The sequence below is a fragment of the Spermophilus citellus genome (genome assembly GCF_964194105.1).
Source record: "Spermophilus citellus genome assembly, chromosome: 3".
NCBI lineage: Eukaryota > Metazoa > Chordata > Mammalia > Rodentia > Sciuridae > Spermophilus > Spermophilus citellus.
Window position 1 is genome coordinate 177,825,818 of NC_138184.1, and position 18,902 is coordinate 177,844,719.

At 52.1% G+C, this 18,902-nt stretch overlaps 1 protein-coding gene across 1 annotated transcript in view; it reads right to left on the bottom strand.

Annotated features, from left to right (window-relative positions):
• Positions 1 to 1,313: 1,313 nt before the first annotated feature.
• SND1 (staphylococcal nuclease and tudor domain containing 1) overlaps positions 1,314 to 18,902 on the bottom strand; it is a 413,715-nt gene continuing 396,126 nt past the window's right edge. Inside the window, exons 17-24 of the mRNA XM_081283716.1 lie at positions 16,686 to 16,874; positions 10,597 to 10,738; positions 7,251 to 7,374; positions 6,352 to 6,421; positions 5,139 to 5,252; positions 3,364 to 3,567; positions 2,021 to 2,065; positions 1,314 to 1,911 (exon numbers count right to left, since the gene is read on the bottom strand). Of these exons, the coding sequence (XP_081139842.1) occupies positions 1,846 to 1,911; positions 2,021 to 2,065; positions 3,364 to 3,567; positions 5,139 to 5,252; positions 6,352 to 6,421; positions 7,251 to 7,374; positions 10,597 to 10,738; positions 16,686 to 16,874 (954 nt within the window). The 3' untranslated portion in view covers positions 1,314 to 1,845. The remainder of the gene's footprint in view (positions 1,912 to 2,020; positions 2,066 to 3,363; positions 3,568 to 5,138; positions 5,253 to 6,351; positions 6,422 to 7,250; positions 7,375 to 10,596; positions 10,739 to 16,685; positions 16,875 to 18,902) is intronic.

Here is an 18,902-nt window from a genome sequence, read left to right on the forward strand (position 1 = left end):
CTGGTAAGCACCTTGGAGGTAGAGAAGTGAGATGGGCACTTTCTTTTCCATGGACAAAAATAAAAAAAGAGGTCATGGTGAGAGTGCCGGCCTGCCTGCTGGGGGCAGGACAGCTTCTTCAGGAGTGGGTATGATGAAGAGATTCACACATGTCACCATCACACTCCTGATTTGGTGGACCCCCAGGGGCACAAAGTCATGAGAAATGCAGTTCACTGAACCATAAAGGATCTGACTCAAGGAGTGCAGCACTTGCTCTGACCAGCCCCGTGGGGCTGCAGCAGAAACAGAAGGCCCAAGACAGAGAGGCAAACGTGGTGGTTACTGGAGCTGAACCAACTCTACGCTTCTCCCTCTGCCCCTCCCTGGGTCTTCTCACTCTTGCCTCTCTCCATACACGGGCACACGCAGTCTGGGAGACACCTTTTTAGCTTAAAGGCAGAAGCCTATGTAAACTGTGTTCAGAACAAGTGTTTGGGCAGGATCCCTAGCTTGGGAGGAGAGCTGGCCAGTCAGTACTAACACCTGCACTGATGCTCCCGACCCGCAAGGTTGGAGGACTACTCCTATGGGGCAGCAGGGAAGACCTGACACCAGGTTTCATCAAAGTTCATGTCCAAGACGGGCAGGCATGGACACTGGATGTCCTTGGTGGTGACCTCAGCCTTTCTTCTTTCTCACATACACATAAAACTTTACCTTCCTCCCTGGCATTCCCTGCATGTGACAGGGTCCTCGCTATACACCACATGGCTGCCATAATGGGTCTTCTCCCTCATGGGTGAGAACAGGAGCTAGTGTGGAGCACACAGATCTCCTTGCTAGGGTCCTGGACCTTTCTCAGAGCAGCCTGTCCTTCCAGTTCTGTTCTCCAGTGAAGGGCAAGGGGCCTTGTTCTTAAAGCACTGTGAACCCGCCTCAGCAGGAACTGGGGAATTCATCTCACTGGTTACCCAATTCCCTTTGGGATCCTTGCTGGGGACCAAGCAGGACCTGCTGTAGTACAGTCAGCACCTCCCTGCCTGGGCCTGCTATCCAAGATTTTCTGAATTTCTAAGGTCCCTGTGGGCAGATACGCACAATGAATCAAAAAAGACATTTAGTCTTCTGTATGAAAGTCATGCTGCCAGGGGTGGCCACTAGGTCCCAGGAGTTGCTGGGGACCCTATGAACTGCCTTACTTCCCCAGTGGGCTGTGCTTTCAGGAGTTGTAGCCAGGCATTTGAATGACTAGTTGGGGGTCATTTGGGTGTCCCAGTCTCCTCCTGGCTGGGGCTGCTAAGATCCCAGGCTCTTGGCACGACAGTGAGGGCTGCAGACAGCAGGTACTATTTTATTGGGCCTTGAAAGCTTTAAATACAGAATGGGCTGGTGAGGGGGCAGATGTGGACACGCTGGCATTTGAGAGTGGATGTATCAGAGAAATCACATAATCAACAGTTGGACAGAGCTGGGGAAGGGCAGTCTGGGGTAGAGATGGGTGCCAGCTGGCAGCTGGTCTTGAGCATCAGGATTACCCCCTTCACTAGGACAAAGTCATTCATATTTCTTCCTGATTTGAGGACAATTTTTTAAAAAACCACAAACCCCCAAATAAAAATATAAAATCAACTGGGAGAGACTCTGGACAGCAGTGCTGTCATTCCAGAGGAGGATGGCCTGTCTCCAGCAAGACTCAGGATACCCTCCTCCCCCAGCCCTGATGTCACCCTATGAGACATTTCCATACATAGAAGCAAAGCTGGACCAATCTACACCCCTCCCCGCAGGTCTGGAGTTGGAACACCCTCCTGGCAGAGGAAGAGTAATGGCGTGAGCGGTGCTGGGGGCCAGGCACAGTTCTCCTCAACGGCTGTAGCCAAACTCATCGGCATCATCAGCTCGGAAGTCTCCATAGCGCCACAGGTTCAGCTGCAAGAGGGAAGAGAACATGTCTGTTCAGGATGTGAGACCAGCTGGGACTCACTAGGCCAAGCTTCTCAACCCAGGATGCCCAGGGGTTACCGAGGCAAGAACTCACCCTGGCGCTCTTGGCCGATTCCTGGGCGTTCAGGTACTCCGTGATCTGAGGGAAAGAAAAGAAGGGAGCAGTTAAGACAGGGGCGTTCTCAGCTGAGCAGCCAGAATGACCCTGCAGATAGATGCTAGGTCAGCTCCATGCCATTCAGGGACTCAAAGCCCTCCAGGAATCCCAGTTCCCAGAGTAAGCACAAACAGTCACAGAGGTTTCTGGGTTCCTTAACTCTTGGCACTGGCTGTTCCATATGCCTGGAGTGTTCTTCCCCTGAGGTCCATTTGGCTATCTATCCTGTCCCAAGTTTTTTGATAAAATATATCTTCTTAATATGGCTTCAGATGACTCCATTTAAAATTACACGCTATTATGCTCCTGATCCTTTTAGTTTCATTTTTTTTCCTTTTTCCCTGTATTTATCTATTAACATTGTTTAATTTACTCATATTTGTTTTTATTTTTTGTCTTTTCATGCTTGAATGTAAGCTCCACAGGGCTGATGTTGTCTCTTCTCACAGATACATGGGAGGTCCTCAATAAACATTTGATGAGAAAATGAATCAATGAATGAACATGTGGTGGGTGTCTGCCTTAGGGACTGGGGCAAAAGAAATTCCTAGATGCCAGAGACTTTACGGGTAGCTACATACAGGGACATTAAGATCTCCAATTCTATAGGGAGACTTTAGCTAAGTCTTAGAAGCCATCTGAGGAAACTGGGGAGTCTCTGAGGGGAGGGGTCTGATTTTTTGGAGAGACAGTAGCAATTCATACAGGTTTCTTCTTCCAGAGACCACTGATGTGCACAACCAGTGCCCCTCATCCAACACCACCAGAGAAGCCCATGTAAATGGTGAGTGCCAGGTCCTCCGTAGTTTCCCAGTCTTAGGACCTTTTCAGGGACATTGAGGCTTTTAAGAAGTGTTGTGATAGTCCTTGTGGTGCTGCCTCCTGGGCAACTCTGACTCTGGGTGGCCTTGGGTGCTAGCACTTGGGTGTTGTACATTACGAAAAAGTAAGAGATTAGCAGAGACAGTGAGATAAGGCTTTGACCCTCTCTTACCCCTGGCAAGGCTTTCCAGCATGTCACCTGGGGGTACATACAAAGGGAAACTTTCCGTTCCAGTTTGCATTCTCAGCCAAGCCCGCAGCCAATTAATTTGGGATGTAATTAGATTTTTTTTAAAAAAAAAAAAAACCCCAACAAACCCAAATCCATTATGTTTCCCCAGTAGAACCAGCAGGGTGGTAGATTCCCTACTTCCCCACTGGCTCTGGGTACAGCCCCCAGTCCCCTCATCTGTGATGATGGTGGTGGAGTGTGGGGGGACACTCTCTGTATCACTTACCACTTTTTGGAACTGTTTCTCTTTGCGCACCTCCACCATGACCAGCCCCTCCTTCACCAGGCCCAGTCCCACATCACCCTTAGAGTCAGCAAACTGCAGGGTGACGTGGGGGCAGCCGGCACTCAGGTGTTCCACATTGAGCAGGCACTGAGTGTTCTGGATATCCCGGACCACACTGTCCACAGCGTCTGTGCGAGCATCCTCCTGGAAGGGCCCCAGCAAGTTAGTGAGAGTGAAGGAAAACTAAGCAGCCACTTGGGCTCTGGGTCTTCCATGGACCTCCAATAAAACAAGGTTTGCAGGGGCCTGGTGCCCTTCCTTTTGGGTCCCATCAAGGGGAACAGGTATTGGACAGGCAGAACCCCCTTCCCTTCACTCCAGGAATCTGCACATAAGGCATTCTATCTCGTACCTAAGGCCCCCACCTACCTATCCTGTGTCTCTGAAGAAAGTGTCTTTTCCTGCCCCAAAGTAACCTCTGCTTGTTGCTCTGGCCCCTCTCATTTCCTACCTTCTGCAGTGTCTTACTCCAGCAGTGACCGCATCATATCCCTGGTTTTGTCTTTGCTGGCATCTTGGGCACTTGTCACCCTCTGTCTCCCTACCCTTTTGACTTTCCTTCACTCATTTTGTGATACTCACCCTCAGTATCTTCTGTGGTTTCTCTTTTTCCCTTAGCCCATTTTACAAAAAGATAGGAAAAAGTCACCAATGCTAATTCCCAGCTTCCCCTTTGCTTCTGGCACCCTGCCACGGGTGGCAGCACCAGCCATGCTTCTCACACTCTTGCCCTCCTCAGAGATGAAGTCTCAGCCTGTTGGACCCCCACCCCCCACCATAGGGAGTGGGATGCCGTACACTGGCTTTCCCATTCTGGAAACCGAGGGCCATCTATGACCCTGAGCACACGTCTTCCCCTCTCACAGCATATTCTTCCTCTGGGCTCCTTGCGCTCAGGTGATGGGAATGCCAATACTCCGAAGCTTCTCTCTACTTTGCAACACACCCTCCACATACTCACTCCCATGGTCTTAATACTCAAACCCATAACTCTAGGTCTTCTCTCTTTTCCATATGGAAAACCATGTATCTGCCTGGAGGGCAGCTTCTTTTCCTTTCCCCTTGGCCAACAGCAACTTGTCCATGTGTGGGAAATCCAGTTCATCCTAGATTCCTCCTTCCCTTATATCCCCACCCCTTTGATGCAGTTATGTATCTAAGACCTGTCCAGTCTTCCTTCATATCCCCCCACTTGATGGCCTTGGTGTCGCTGTTACTGTCTCTAACCTGAGCAGCTACAATTATTCCCTACCACTCTGCCCAGTCTCTCCCATCCACAATGCCACCAGAACTAACTTTCAGAAACAGATTTGATCATGTCACACTCTGGCTGAAAATGCTGCCATTCCCCCTCTCACCCACAGTACAAAGAATAAACTGTCAGGGCAGAGGAGATCATGGTAACCAGGCCCTCACTGATCTTTCCCTTCTCATGTCTTGCCCCTACCCACAAGGCTCCTAGGATCCATGTTGGTGGCTTCTTCTTTGCCCCCATGCATTCTGGCTCACCAGGCTTCCCCATTTCTCTAGTCCCAGCTGAAACACTCTCATGTCATCTCTTTTGTGGTTCCTTCCCACAATTTTCATAGCCAGTCACTCCCATCTCCTGAGTCCTATCACTAACAATTCTTTACCGTTTTCATCTTTTCCTGACAGCCTGGGGAGACTATGGCAGTTACTGAGGGGACAGTCTGTTTGGAAGGAGGAAGACTCACATCCTGGGGCACCTGGATGAAGGCAAAGGCATACTCCGTGGCTTGAGCTGGCAGTACACGAGTGCTGAAGGCAGGGGGCAGGGTCCCCAGGCGGGTGGATGGCAGGATCTCTCTCTGCAGAGGAAGCACCAGGCCAACAGTATAACATATTCAATGATCCCTTGCTCTCAAGGACAATCATCTGTGACAGGCCTCTGGGAATTCCAACTCTGGGTCTTCCTTGTTGGCCCCACAACTTGGTTCTACTTAGCCATGTACAGCTGGTTAGCCCTGGAAGCACAGGTCCTACTGCGCAGGCAGCCAGCAGGGAAGCTGTGACTCCTGCCCTCTCACTCTGGGCTTGGTTCTGGGACACTTGGTGGTTCCCATTAATATAATCATGGTTGACAGCTGGACTCCACTGTTTCCTTCCAATGCTCTTCCCTCTGTGGGGCTCTCTAACTATTACTCCACGAAGTAGGAGGATTCTGGAGGTGTGCTGGGGAGCATACTGAGACAGGGTCCCTGTAGTACATGGGCCTGCCCCTGGTTCTGGCCCAGATGGATGGGATCACCCCAGTCTGGCAAGACCTTTTCCTTGTATGTGCCCAGGTGATAAGTGGGGAGCATGGCCCAGCTCTGGGCTCTCTGTTAGCAGATTCCCCATGCTCATCCTTGAGGAGGGTTCGGGAGGAAAGTAGAAGACCGCAGTCACACCCCATAAGCACCAAGTTCCTTGACTGTATCCTTTCTCCTGCCTGCTGCTAAGTCTATAGGGAATCCCCCAGAGACTGTTCACAAACTCCCAGGACCAGCCTAGAAGCTTTTTCTCCCATGGGTATCCAGGTGCTCAGTCCTGTGACTGTCCCTTCCCAGGCAACTGGCTTAGGTATGTGTTGGGGATCTATAGAAGGAAAAGCCTGGCTCAGCAGGAGCACCAGGAGCTACAGGATGTAAAAGGCCTTCCTGTGCTATAGAGGCCCTGGGCGCTTCTTCAGGTTAGGCAGAAGGGAAAGAATGGAGGCAGCTGGGCCCTCATCCTTGATGGGGGTGGTTGGTGTGGGACACTTAGTGCTTCCAAGCCTCTGGCCACAGACATCCATTCTTCCCAGTCACTCAGAGCTCTGTCACTAAGCTCAGAGGGACCTCAAGAGATCAGATGGACTTTGCCTGAGGGGCTTCTGTGTGTGATGGTCCCTCCTTGGCTCCTCCTCCATGGGCCCCCAACACTCACATTGCCGTAGTCGATGTAGAAGACATGTACTTTGGCAGGAGACTCAACTTTCTCTACTCGGGCGCGATACCTGCAATGGCAACATAGACAGAGCTCAAGGGACAGCCTTGAGGAATTCGGTCCCCTGGGAGCTTGGGGACATAGCATTTCCCTGCCTAGGATCTCCTGGTGTTGTCACAGAGGGCAACTCCTGGCCTCTATGGAAGCCCAGCCTTAGGGTGCGGTGGACACCATCTAATGGAGTCAGAGCAGAGCTGGAGCGCAGGAGGGAGAAAGGAGCATGTGGAGCAGATTAATGTGTCCTCGGGGCATAAAGCAACAAGACTAATGACTAGATTGATGTCTGCTGTTTAAACCCAGCACACTAAACAGCAGCTGTAATTAGCCGGCAGATCTGTCTGGGAGGCCGCAGCAGGGAACATATCCAAGTCACTTCGTCACCCTAGGAAGGCCATGGGCCCTACCCTTGGTGGATCACACATCATGACCTTCTTCTGCCCTGTGAGTGCTGTAGCTCATGTCCCAGACAGCAGAGGTGGAGGGTCAGGCAGCTGGTCTGGGCTCAATGTGAACCCGCCTCCGCCTCACTCTTGTGACATCATTCTTCCCTGAGGATGAGGGCTATGTTGGAGAGTTCCAGCCAGCCAGGCAGCACCCACCACGGCATTCCCCTGGAGAGTGGGAGGGACGCCACTTCATCTTTTAGAGGCTGGCTGGACTATAGGGACTAACAGGGACACCCCGAAGAGCTGGTGAACGCCATCACTAAAAACCCAGCGGAAAGCAGACACTAAGGCCAACACCTGATATCCAGCTGTAGCTGTACAGGTCTGCACCCCAGGACAGCCTCGTTTTTCTCCTCATTAAGGCTCGGTGCCTTGCTGGTCTGGGTGACTTACCATTCTCCATCTACAAATTTGGCAATGCAGAACTCTCCCCGGCGGGGAGCATAGGAGCCCTCTACAGGGGGATGGCTGGAGATATCATTGCGCATGTTCTCCATCAGCTTCTCCAGCTGGGTGCCTACAGGAGGAAGAGGGTAGAGAGTCCCAGCTGTCATGTTTTGCTGGAGCCTCATCTTGGGACTAAGTAGGGTGTGAAACTCTGGAGTATACCACGGCCTGCATTGCCCCCAGCCCAAGCAGGGCCTCTGTAGTCCCCATTCAAGATACTTCATGCTGTCCATCTTCAAACATGGGACACTTGGGGCCTTGTAGGAACACTGTCTTCCAGGCTATTGGCCGGGACTGTGGAAGCCCTTGGGAATGTGCTTGGGCTGTGAGTGAGGAGGTGGGAAGGGGAGTGGACAGGAGCAATGTCGAGCCAACCAGCCTTCTCCACAGCGAGAGCTGGCCAGCCTGGCGCCTTCCTTCAAGGGCCAGATCCTGGCCTAGGCCACAGAAGTGTGACTGACAGAAGCCACTCTGTCTAGCGTCTCCTGGGGGGCAACAGAAGTGAAGAAGGATGGGTCCCATGAAGCCCTGGACAGGAAGAGGACTCAGAATTGAAACCCTAAAAGACGAGGGTAAGAATTCTTGAAGCAGGGCCCAGAGCCCCAACTATTCAAACTGGGCTGCTCTGACCCTTGTCACTTTGTGAGATCCGTGCTGAATAGAACTTCCAGTGTTGCCAGGCTGGGCTCCTGCATGCTGCCTCCCACCCTTGTGACTCCTTTCAACAGAGGGCAGCGAGTCCCTGTCCTCTGCTGCTTGTCTACAGGTTTTCTGTGACAATTTCACCACCTGAGGCCTCCTTAGTTTCCCTCTCTGCCCCCACCGTGCTAGGTATCCGTCCCCTGTGGTTTCTACTTTTGTGTCCCTTCTGGCTTTGACTCTATCTCTGCTTAGACCTTTGCTGCCCCTCTTCTCTCAGAGTTGAAGACTGGGCTGTGGACATGTGGTTTAAGTGTGGGACCTTTCTCTCTCCAAGGCCGAAGGCCAAGTTATAACAGCAGAACACATGTTTATTGTTGTTACACTCGCTACCATCGGCCCTATACATTCCTTGTCTGTGTTTGTTTCTGCCACTACACTATGAGTTCCTTCAGGGCACAGAGCCTAGCTCACTCGTTTCTGTTTACTTGCGTAAGGCCTAGGAGAATCCCCAATGCATGCAGGGTGCTTAATAATTCAAAAGCACTGAAAATGATCTCTGCATATGCACACAAAGACACATGTCCACTCTCAGGCTACCGCACAGCTTCAGCCCTAGCATTCACACGACTGTGTGAGCACAGGGACTCTTAAGTAGAGCAGATCCCTCTCACCCCAGAGGCCAGGCCTCTCTAGAGTCACATACCAGGGACTAAGAGGAAGCCTCTACATCCACAGGTTCTCCCTTACTTGCTCTACTTTTATTTTCTTATATTTTTTGTTTCAGGGCAAGAGAAGTAGGCTTTTGCCCTCTGTGAACAGGCAAAACCCTCTGGGAGGTCCTTACACAGAGCTAGTTGATCATTTGCAACCTGTGCCAATGCTTTCATCAGATCTTTCCTGAAAGTGGGCTTTAATTGAGAGAAGGGGGAATAACAAGAGGATGTCCCCAAGGAGATGGACAGTTCCCTAAGTGGGAGTCTATGAATCTATTTTCATGAGTTACATGGAGCCACCTGAGGGCAGCAGGGTCTTCTCTGAAGCCCACCACAATCCACATGGCATTCCAAGAAGCACCTCACTCCTGGGTCTCCCCCTATGCTCTGAACATGTGTTTTTCCCTTATTTTCTGCCTCAGATAACATTCCCTTTAGTATCCTGGTTTCCTAGAGTTGCTGGAGACAGGAGGTGGGGTTTACTGTGGCAAGGCAGCCACAGGAAGACTTGTTCCCTCCAGTGTTGCCCCCTGAAGACTTCAGAGCCAGTTGTTATTCACAGTAGGTCCTCCCAACCTGGGGCAGGCTGGGGAGTCCGAGTATCCTAGGCAGGGTCTACTCTGAGCTCCCTTCCCCCAGGGTCTCTGAGGGCCTGGCTCCTTGGCTAATGAACAACTCTGATTCTTCCCTAGAAACACACCACAAAACTGGGTCTTCCCTGCCATACAGCCCAGACCTGGAGGCTAGCTGCTTCCTGGGTTCATTTCCAAGGCAACTGCTGGGCCAGCTTTCACAGGATTGTGGTCAACCTCAAGAGAACCTAATCCCAAGGACTTAGCCACATCTCTACCCTCCCCCTTGTCTTTCCTTTCTAAGCAGAGCCAGCCCAAGGCCAGAATTGGTGAAATGACATTGCCACAAAAGCAGCTGCCTAGAAAATGTCATTAGAGGGGAAGTAGCTGAGACGAGACTCTTGACAATCTAGAGTGGGCCTGGGTGTGGGGGCAGAGCCACATCCCGCTATCTATGGGGCTGCCCACTAAAGGTGCCAGAGACATCTGTAGCCTCCTCTGCCAAGGATCTGATTCCTTGGACCCAGAGGCAGTTCTAAGAGCCTTTTCCTCTGCTCCCAACTAACTCGATTCCCAGCATCAAGGGTGGGGGTGGGAGGGGTTGGGGGAGGTGTGAGAAGAAGCAGAAGAGTAAAGGGGATGGGGAGGAAAGAAGAAGTGGGAGAGTAAAGGGGTAGAGATGAAAAGTGGGGCCAGCTGCTGACAGAGCCATCTCCACTGCCCTCTGTCCTCCAGAGGCCTGAGGTCTCTGACTAGGGGACTGGCCACAGTACACAGTCCTCAAGCACAGGAGGGAGGAGAGGGTCCTTCAGAAAGACTGCCAGGGGATGACTTCCCCTAGAGCCTGCCTGTTGCCATGGAAACTAGCCACCACTCCAGCTATGCTAACCTCTGGAGAAGGAGAAGCCAGGCTGTCACCTTCCCTGGGAAGTTGGGGGTAGGGGACTGAGCCATACTGGCTGGTGCTTCCTGACTATGTACAGAAGATTTTCTCCTTGCTTCCTGACAGACTTTGAGGGCTACAAATCCTTATGCTCATCCCAGCCAGGGGTGTCTGGAAGCAAAACCATTACCTAAGAGTCTCAGAGCACCACCCAGACAAATCTGTTATCTCACCCGTCCTCAGGGGACCTGTTAGCCTTGCCACCCCCTGCCTCCTGCCCTGTCTACTCATGGGCTCACTTGTATGTTCCTGAGATGAATCTTGGGCCCAGGGGGCTGGAGGTAGGGTAGCAGAGGCATAGGCTCTGCAGGGGAGTCTCCTGGAACCTTGGGCTGTGCTCTTCCCTCCTGCTGAAGAGGGGCTCCCTTCCTGAGATGGCTGTACCATGCAGGAGCTGAAGCCAGAGGTGCTGGGTCACTCACCTGTCTCCACATCCTGCACATAGAAGTGCAGGTCATCAGTGATCTCAGTCACAAATACAGGCTTGTAGCTGGCGGATCGCTCCTTTTCCTCCAGCACAGGCATCACCTCCTCCACCGGCTGCTCCTCATAGTGGGCCCAGACCTGCATGTGTAGGCGGCAAATGGGAGGAGGGAAAAGGGATGTCAGAGGGCACAGGAAGGGGGTTCTGGGCAAAGTGGGTAATCCTGGGTGAGTGTAGGGGTCACTGTGGGGCACTCAAATCACTCTGGGTGGAGCCCCTGGAGCCCCCACCTCTGAGGGGGAAGGGTGGACTCTGGGCAGACATCAGAAGCAACTGGGGAGCTCAGCAAGATCCAGGGACCTATCCCAGGCTTACCAAATTAGAATCTATTAGAAGGATCCTAGAGAGTCAAACAAGAAAAAGACCAGGCTCCCAGGTGGTCCTTATGTGTACCAGGGTATGAAGACGCCCTCTAATGAACTGCCTTGGCTCTGGGCTCCCCACAAGGCCAGCTCTAGTGTCCCAGATCTCCATCTCCCTTCCCACAGTGCTCTGCAGGGTTGTTCAACTCTCCAGGCTCTCCCACCTGCCCAAGGCCATGAGCACTCCTGAGGCATTGTAAGCTACCACCTTGGGCTCCTCACTGTGCAAGAAGGCCTTTCCAGAGCAGCTTTCCTTTGCCCCACCCTCCTCACCTCCAGCAGGTTGCTCTGATCTCAGCTCAGAAGCTGGGCCACCCCCTCCTTTCCCTCCCCAAGCCCTGCGCTGTCAGGGCTGCAGTGGCTCAGAAGCTGATTCGACGTGACAGCGCGTCAAGTCCAATCCTGCGGCCAGGAGATTATCCAAGTAGTGAGGCCTGTCAGAGCAGGGGAGGGAGGTGGCTTTCCAGCTGAGCAGCAGCAAGGGGGTGGGGAATGAGGGGGACCAGACCACACATGGGGTCCCACAGACACATACACAGAAACAGGGGATGATCCAAGTGTCAGCTGAGAACTTACATGCTTCCTAGTGCCAGACGTCATTCTAAACATTCTCCAAACATCAAGTCAATTAATCCTCACAACAACCCTTTGAAGAAGTATATTATCCATTTTATAAATGAGAAAACTGAGGTATGAACTTGACCAGAAGCAGTGGAACCAGAGTTGAAACATAGGCAGCCTGGACCTAGAGCTCTTCCAGGGGCACTTTGGCACTGACTGAGCATCCTGGAGGGAAAAGGCAATGCTGGGCAGCGGGAAAAGCTTAGGCAAGAAGCCTCTTGCCCGACTGCTGTTGAACTTGTGTTTGACTTTGGTCAAGTGAGGTATGCTCTCAGGGTTTCCTTTGTTCCCTTGTAAGATTATCATGCCATCAGTGAGATGGTACCTCTCAGGGGACATGAAGACTCCTGGGTGACCTCAGGAAGCAGCTGAAGGGCACAGATGCTGTGATTAAGAAACCTCTTTGGGTTACACCCCAGAGCCCACACTTCTGCCCTTAGTGTGGCATGAGTGTATTCTTCCACTAGAAGGGGAAGAAGCAAGGGCCTGAGACCAGAATGAAAAAGAAGACTTTGTGCATCCAAGGGAGGATGCTGGAAACAGCCGAGACACAGAGATGTCACACAGCAGTGCCTTCCTGGGTGGCATGCTGTGGCCTCTGCTCTGTGGCTGGGCTCTAATGCAAAAAGCCCCTTACCTACTTTCTCACACTTCCCAGGCTCCAGGCACCCCAATGCCTGTCCCCATCACTACTACCACCTTTTTCACCACCACCTCCCAGAGATTTCTGCATTCTCCTGCTTCCAACACGCTCACCCCTGTTCAGCCACAGTGGAGGAGATAAATAGCAGGACTTGAAGCCAGTCTCACCTCCATTCAGATCCTGCACATTTGGCTTAATCCTTCAAGGGCTCACCTGCCCATATGTAGAGGGGCCTCTAGTTGGGGGCTTCTCTATGAGAGGGTTTTGTGGGGGATAGTCATAGAGGCTTCCAAAGCCTCTGTCCTGGTAGGGCTGGGGCTTTCCTCCCAGACCCCCTGGTTGGAAGTTCCAGTGAGTCATTTGTATCAGTTCTGGGCTCCCAAGTCCTCTGGAACCCTTGCAGATCTGAGGATTGATGGGACTCAAACTGCCTCTGGGACAAGACTGTCAGCACTACCTTTAATGGGCTGGAGCTGAGCCCTGCACCATTCATTCCACAGCCACCCTTCTGCAGCCCTCAGCTCACCCACCCCTCCATCTCAGCTCTCCAGGACTCCAGACCACCACAGCAGGCTCTCAGCTTGGTAAAGAATCAGGGCACTGCAGTGGCTCCCAAAGTGGGCCCTGGGCCTGGGCAGCCTTCAGGGCCTCCTTCCCAACCCCACCCTGCTTCCCTTTGGTTGTGGGGGAAGTGCTCTTCAGCTGTGTAGATGATTTAGGAACAGCCTGACAGGGTGAAAGCAGAAACTGCTAATGACTCCTCAAGTGAAAGTGCCTGGGGCGACAGGAAGGGTCTCCTCTCTGGGGAGAAGGTGGAGCCAGGTTCCTGGATGGGCTCTGGTGGGCAGCAAGCTGAGGTCATGGATGAAACAAATAGAGCCTCAGGAATGGCCCTCAGCCCCCGTGGTGATGGGGGTGGGGGAGTGCATACTGTACCTGTGTAGTAAGAACAAGGAGAGCAAAGTGGCACCAGCCACACAAAGTGGCTGGGCCTGAGGTGGTCAGAGGCAGCCAAAGGGCAAAGATGAAGAGCTATTCATGAGGAAGGGAAGATGGTATAACTTGGCCCTTCTGACCACAGAGTCTTGAGAGCTTCTTCTTGGGGGAAGAGGTGACAGCTCAACTGGATGTGGTGGACAGTGGCCCTAAGCAAGCTGTTAAATGTAACTTGGCCAGTGACTTCTTGAGAGACGCCCGACAAGACACTTGTTTTAAGAATCCCCTTATTTTAAAAGGTGAAATGTCCTCTTCCAGACCTCTACGGGGACAGTGAGGAAAACCCAAAGACCTTTTCCAGAAGGAACAGCAGTTATGCACAAACAGAGCTGGTGCCTTAGGGCTTTACCCTAGACTACTGGAAGGAGCAGCTAGAAAGAACCCCTATGGCCAAGGTACTGAGCCTGGGTCTGCACTAAGCAGCAGGGCCCAGGGGTTCTGGGAGACCAAGCATGGAGTGGGTCTGCCACTGCTGTTAGGTCACTTCTGGGCCACATTAATGTGGAGAGGCCATGCCAGCTCTGATTGATGGCAGGGTTTGTGATTAGGTTGGAGAATGGCATCTCTTCTGCTTCAAGGCAGGGGCCAAGATGAAACTCTGTTTTGAGGCAAGGCATGTTCCATCTGCTCCTGGAAGCTCTGCCAGGTTAGTTCCTGTCTTGCTCAGGTCCCCTCTATATTTTAGGGCTCCTTAGAATCCCAGAAGGAACTCTCAGCAGAAGGAGTTTACTATGTTGGGCACAGGCAAAATTGGATCAGGACAGGAGCAGAGGTGGTCTCCCCTGGCCCTTGGCCACTGCCTTCCTTTTCTTCTTCCCCTGGGAGCCCTGGGTCCTTCTTCTGGCAAGAGATGAGGAATGTGGGGATCTATTGGTGGGAGTCTTTCTAAATCCTATTTAATAATGCTACTCACAAGGCTCCAGGGGTGGGACTGGCTTGGGGCCAGGGTGGTGGAGGCCTTCAAACCCACAGCAGGGAAGCCAAGCTCAATAAAAGCCAATCAATGGCCAATCCAGCCCTGTTAAGGGCCCTGTTGGGCATGAATGTGTGTGGGCGGGAGAGTCTTAGTCTGCCATTTGTGGTCCCTGGGATCTGCCCAGAAACCTTAAGAGAGAGGGGGAAAGAAGTCTCTTCAGTCTCCTACAGAGAAAGGGGAGGGCCCTAACTAGCTGGGTGGCTGAGGAGTCACCCTTAGGGAGGAATTAAACCCAGCAGGGTGGCAGCTAAGTTCAGTTGCTGGGACACCTGCACTGTCAGGTTCCCATAGACAGACATACTCACTAATGCATGCAAGCATAATCACATGGCCCAGAGAATTCTGCTAGTGCCTGGTCTCACCAAATCTCATTACCCTTCCTTGGTTAGCTTGCAGACACAGATGCTTAGATGATTCTTCCCCTATCCCCCTTGGAAAGGCGGCCCTCATGGTGTCACAAGTGGGGCAAGGTCGTACACACCCGAGATACTCAGGTTATGTCCCCTAGATGGACACCAAATTCTCTCATCTGAGTACAGCCAATGTGGGCCGTTACAAGGCTCTACCAATGCCACCCTGGGGCACCAGCCCCACCAGGAGCCAGCCTGGGTTCTTTGGGATCCTTCAAGCGGGCAGGGATTTGCAGAAGAGGGACCCAGGAGGCAGGCTGGCCTAGCACTGAGAGCTTTGTGCTGCATTTTAATTGGGCTGGAATAAAAACATGCAACCCATGTAAGTAATTAATCACTGGTAATTATTCCTCAGCGTCATCAAGTGGCACCAGTGAAATGACAGCTTGGGCTCTTCCAGACAAATTTACTGTGTAGTAAATAATGATGCCCAGTTTAGCACCTGGCAAGGAATACACACTTCCCTCTTAGGCCAGACCCCCCTTCCTGTCCTTTGTGCATCCCTCTCAAATCTCTTCTCTTAGAGGACAAAGGATGGCCCATGGCTTTCAGGGTCAAATAAGTTGTCATTTGCTGAATAGCAAGAAAGCAGGCTCAGGGCAAAGGTGTCTTTAGTTCAGGGTCTTAGACTCTGGTACTACAATACTGGCCCTAGTGGCTTCTCTTCTGTGAAGTTCAGCCTTATAACAGGCGGTCATGGCACCGCCTTGCCCCCACCTCCCTCCCACCTCCCTGCAGCAGGCAGAGGACATGGGGGTGGCAGTCTTAAGTTCAGCTGTCACAAGCAGGAAATCCAAGAGGATGCGTGTGACTCCCTTTCTGTAGGAGCCAAGGCAGCCTGCTTCCCCTTCATTCTTTCTGGGAAGACAGGGTTTAATGTGAGCAGGAGCTGAAACAAAGACAGAGGAAATCCTCTTCTGAGCCTGAACTCTCAGCAGCTAGTTTCTCTAAGGCATGGATGGACAGCTTCTTCTACCTGTCTTGACTTTCTAAGCCAACTTTCTCTGGAGTCTGTCTTACCTGTGTCTCCTGGGTTGCATGCCCAAATTCCTCGGGGACAGAAGAAGGTAGACCCAGAAGGGAGATCTCTTAGCCCAGAAGGAAAAGAGAGGTCCTGAATAAGGAGGAGCTACTCTGGGCTGGGGAAGAACATAGTGCCTTCAGGCACCCAAAGACCCCAACTCCTTTTGGTAGGTGTCTGGGCTTTGGCTCTGGAAAGTGAGTTTTGAGCCAGATGGCTGCCCCATGGGGAAGGAAACATTTATTCCTAGAACAAATTTATGGTTCAGCACCGCTGTCCCATGAAATCCTCCTCAAGCTCTGAGAAGCACTGAGAAATTGGTGGCCAGCTGATTTATCCCCATTATGGGGGCTGGGCTGTAAGTCATTGGAGACAGGTTAGAATGGGGGTGTTAAGCCTGGCTCCCATCCCCAAACCACTGAGTTTCTTAATCATCAGTTTGTTTCCTAAAGCTGCTTTGTGACCCACCCCCCTTGTCTCTTCAATGCAGTGTCTGCAGAGACTGATGGGCTGTAAATCTGCTATTCTAACAGCTTTATGCATCTCTTGGGGCTGCTTCCCTGCAGGGCGATGTGAAGAAATTCAGAAGGGGATGGCAGTGGGCCTCACCTTTCCCCAGAGGGCACTGATGGAGAAGGGTCAGGGCTGGGGAAAAAGGGTGGCCACAGGTTCCTCTTCACAAGGGGCTCCCGAGTTATTTCTCCCACTGCCCCAAAGTCATCGTTCAGTGTTCTGCTGCAGGGCTACCTGAGCAGGCCTGGAGATCACTGGGGATCTCTCAGGCTGGCAGCCTAGGCCCACCTCAGGTCTGCAACAGGTTTATGGCCACCTAAACTAGCAGTCTTTCCCTTGAATGTGTGTGGCGCCTTGGTGTGAGTTCTGTAATTATCACCATCCTGGGCAACTTGGACTGTTCTCTGGAGACATACCTACGGAGGTATGGAGGGGAGGACAGGGTGAGAGGGATCACATGCCAGGACAGGCCACCATACTTGTACCTTCTCTTTCTTCTGCTTGGCGGCCTCCTCAGCAGACAGCAGGGACTTGTAGTAGGCACTGCGCTCGGCAGTGAAGTGGACCTTGGAGAGCGCGTGCTCCACCAGCAAGACGGACAGGTTAGCGCCATCCATGTGCAGCCAGCCGATGAAGTTGCCAGCTTTGTCCATGCTTTCTACCTCCACCTCCACCTGGGGACAGAAAGATAGGTTGTCAACTTGTGAGGAGACTCCTGCCTGTTCATGGGTTGAATCTGCAGGAGAGCACAGTGTGCTGAGGCAGAGGGCTCCCAGGTCTTGGGCAGCTGCCCTAGGGAAGAAGAGCAGGAGGGGCCTGTGGTTTCCATGTGCTTGAACCCCTCTGATACCCCATCACTTCACTGACTTTCCTTGGTATGTGATGAAGTGTGTGTGTTGTGTGTGTGTGTGTATGTAAGGATCAAGAGTGAGGTAAGCAGCAGATGTGGCACGGCTACACCCCACTCTTCTTCGGCATCTACCTCAGCACTGTGCTAGGAAGACAGGCCTCAGGGAGCAAGAAAATCCCCAGGGAGGAGACTGTTCTTCCTGCAAGAACTGAAAGGATTAATGTTTAATGAAGGTAATTAAAGTAGCTTCGAGAAAACCAGGAGAGAAGAGGATAGGTGAGGTAGAAAGATGTGGGCAGAAACTACATTAGGACATAGGAACTGTAAGGGGGCAACCTCAGCAGAGGGTCACCCTTGAGAAGGAGCAACTAGAAGGGTATAGTCACTGCGAAGCCTGGATCCTGGGCCATGGACTACGGCTGAACCCCAGAATCCTCAGGAATTCCCATAGGGTTTAAGGGTTCCCGGCTCCTGTCACTGAGGGACCTACCCCTAGGCCCCCAGACCTGGTTCTGGTTCTGGGTCACATTCTTTGTGGTGGCTGATCTGTCCCCATCATGGGAAGCCAATTGTCCAGGATAAATTCCTTCCTTGATTTTCTCCTGACCTCTTTCTTTTCCTACCAAAGGGGCCTATAAAAGCCTTTGCTGCTAAATGTAAAAACTTGTATTAATTTAAACGGCTTCAAGCTCGATTAAGCAATAAAATGAATGTCTAAATACCTGGGAATTCTCGAAGTCTGAGCTGCAGCCAGTGGCAGAGGGCTAGAAGTGATGAGGGGAGGGGCCAGGACATGTCAGTGACATGGCTCCCCAGAAGTGATGAGGGGAGGGGCCAGGACATGTCAGTGACATGGCTCCCCAGAAGTAGACAGGTAGCTGGGGGGCAAAGAGAAGGTAGTGCGGAGCAGAGACTTTCTCCCTCTTCCACACCCTCTTCCTGCTTGAGGCCCACAGCTAAGTCTTTAAGTGGAAATGGGAGCCCAATACCCCCTGAGGTTGGGGTGTGGAACAGCAGGGGTTTGCAAAATATATTGTGGTCAGATAAAAGAATTCTATACAGATTAAGTCTGATTTGTTGATTTTGTAGGGGGAAACCAAGGCAAAAAGAAGAAAGTGGAGCTTATAAGGGGCCTGATCCACCACAGGATACAGACTGCTTCTGAGCAGACAAGTACTCAGCTTCCACAGACTTCCTTCCCCCAGCCATACTTGGGGTCTCCTTTCCTGTTTTCCAAGAGGGTAATGATGGCTTCTTCCACCATCCAGACCCATGGGGTACTGCAGGTGACTAGCAGAGCCTGGATGACAATGCTGGCTTAGAGGGCTCTCCCTATCCCTGGTTGGGCTGGGTGGACACAAGGCCTGCACCACACCACTGGGGGAAAAAGCAGGAAGAACTATCATCTAGTGCTTGTAAAGGCACAAATGGGATTCTGATTATGTGGGGAAGGACAATCTACCTTGCAAAGGTCCAGGGCATGGCAAGACTGAACTGCCTGCAGTGGAAGGGTGGGGAAGTAGGCGCTTGGGCCTGTAGTGGTGGGGCAAAAACTGCAACAGGCACGATGTTACTTTGGAAGATGGTCTCTTTGTCTTAATTTGCTAAGCTTTGCCACATATGCTAAGGCCAGAAGCAGTAGGTCCCAGAAGAATTTGGGGGCGACAGTAGAAAGAACAGAGAGGCTGCTTGTCTTGTGTTTTAAAGCTCAGGAGACACATGCCTGGCCAAAAGCAAATGAGGTTGGTTCTCAGCCAACACTGAGCTCAGGCCCACACCAGTTTCCCCATTCTCCAACCTCTCCTTTTCCACTGTTTTTAGTAGCCAAGTGTCCTTTCTCTAAAACTGAGGA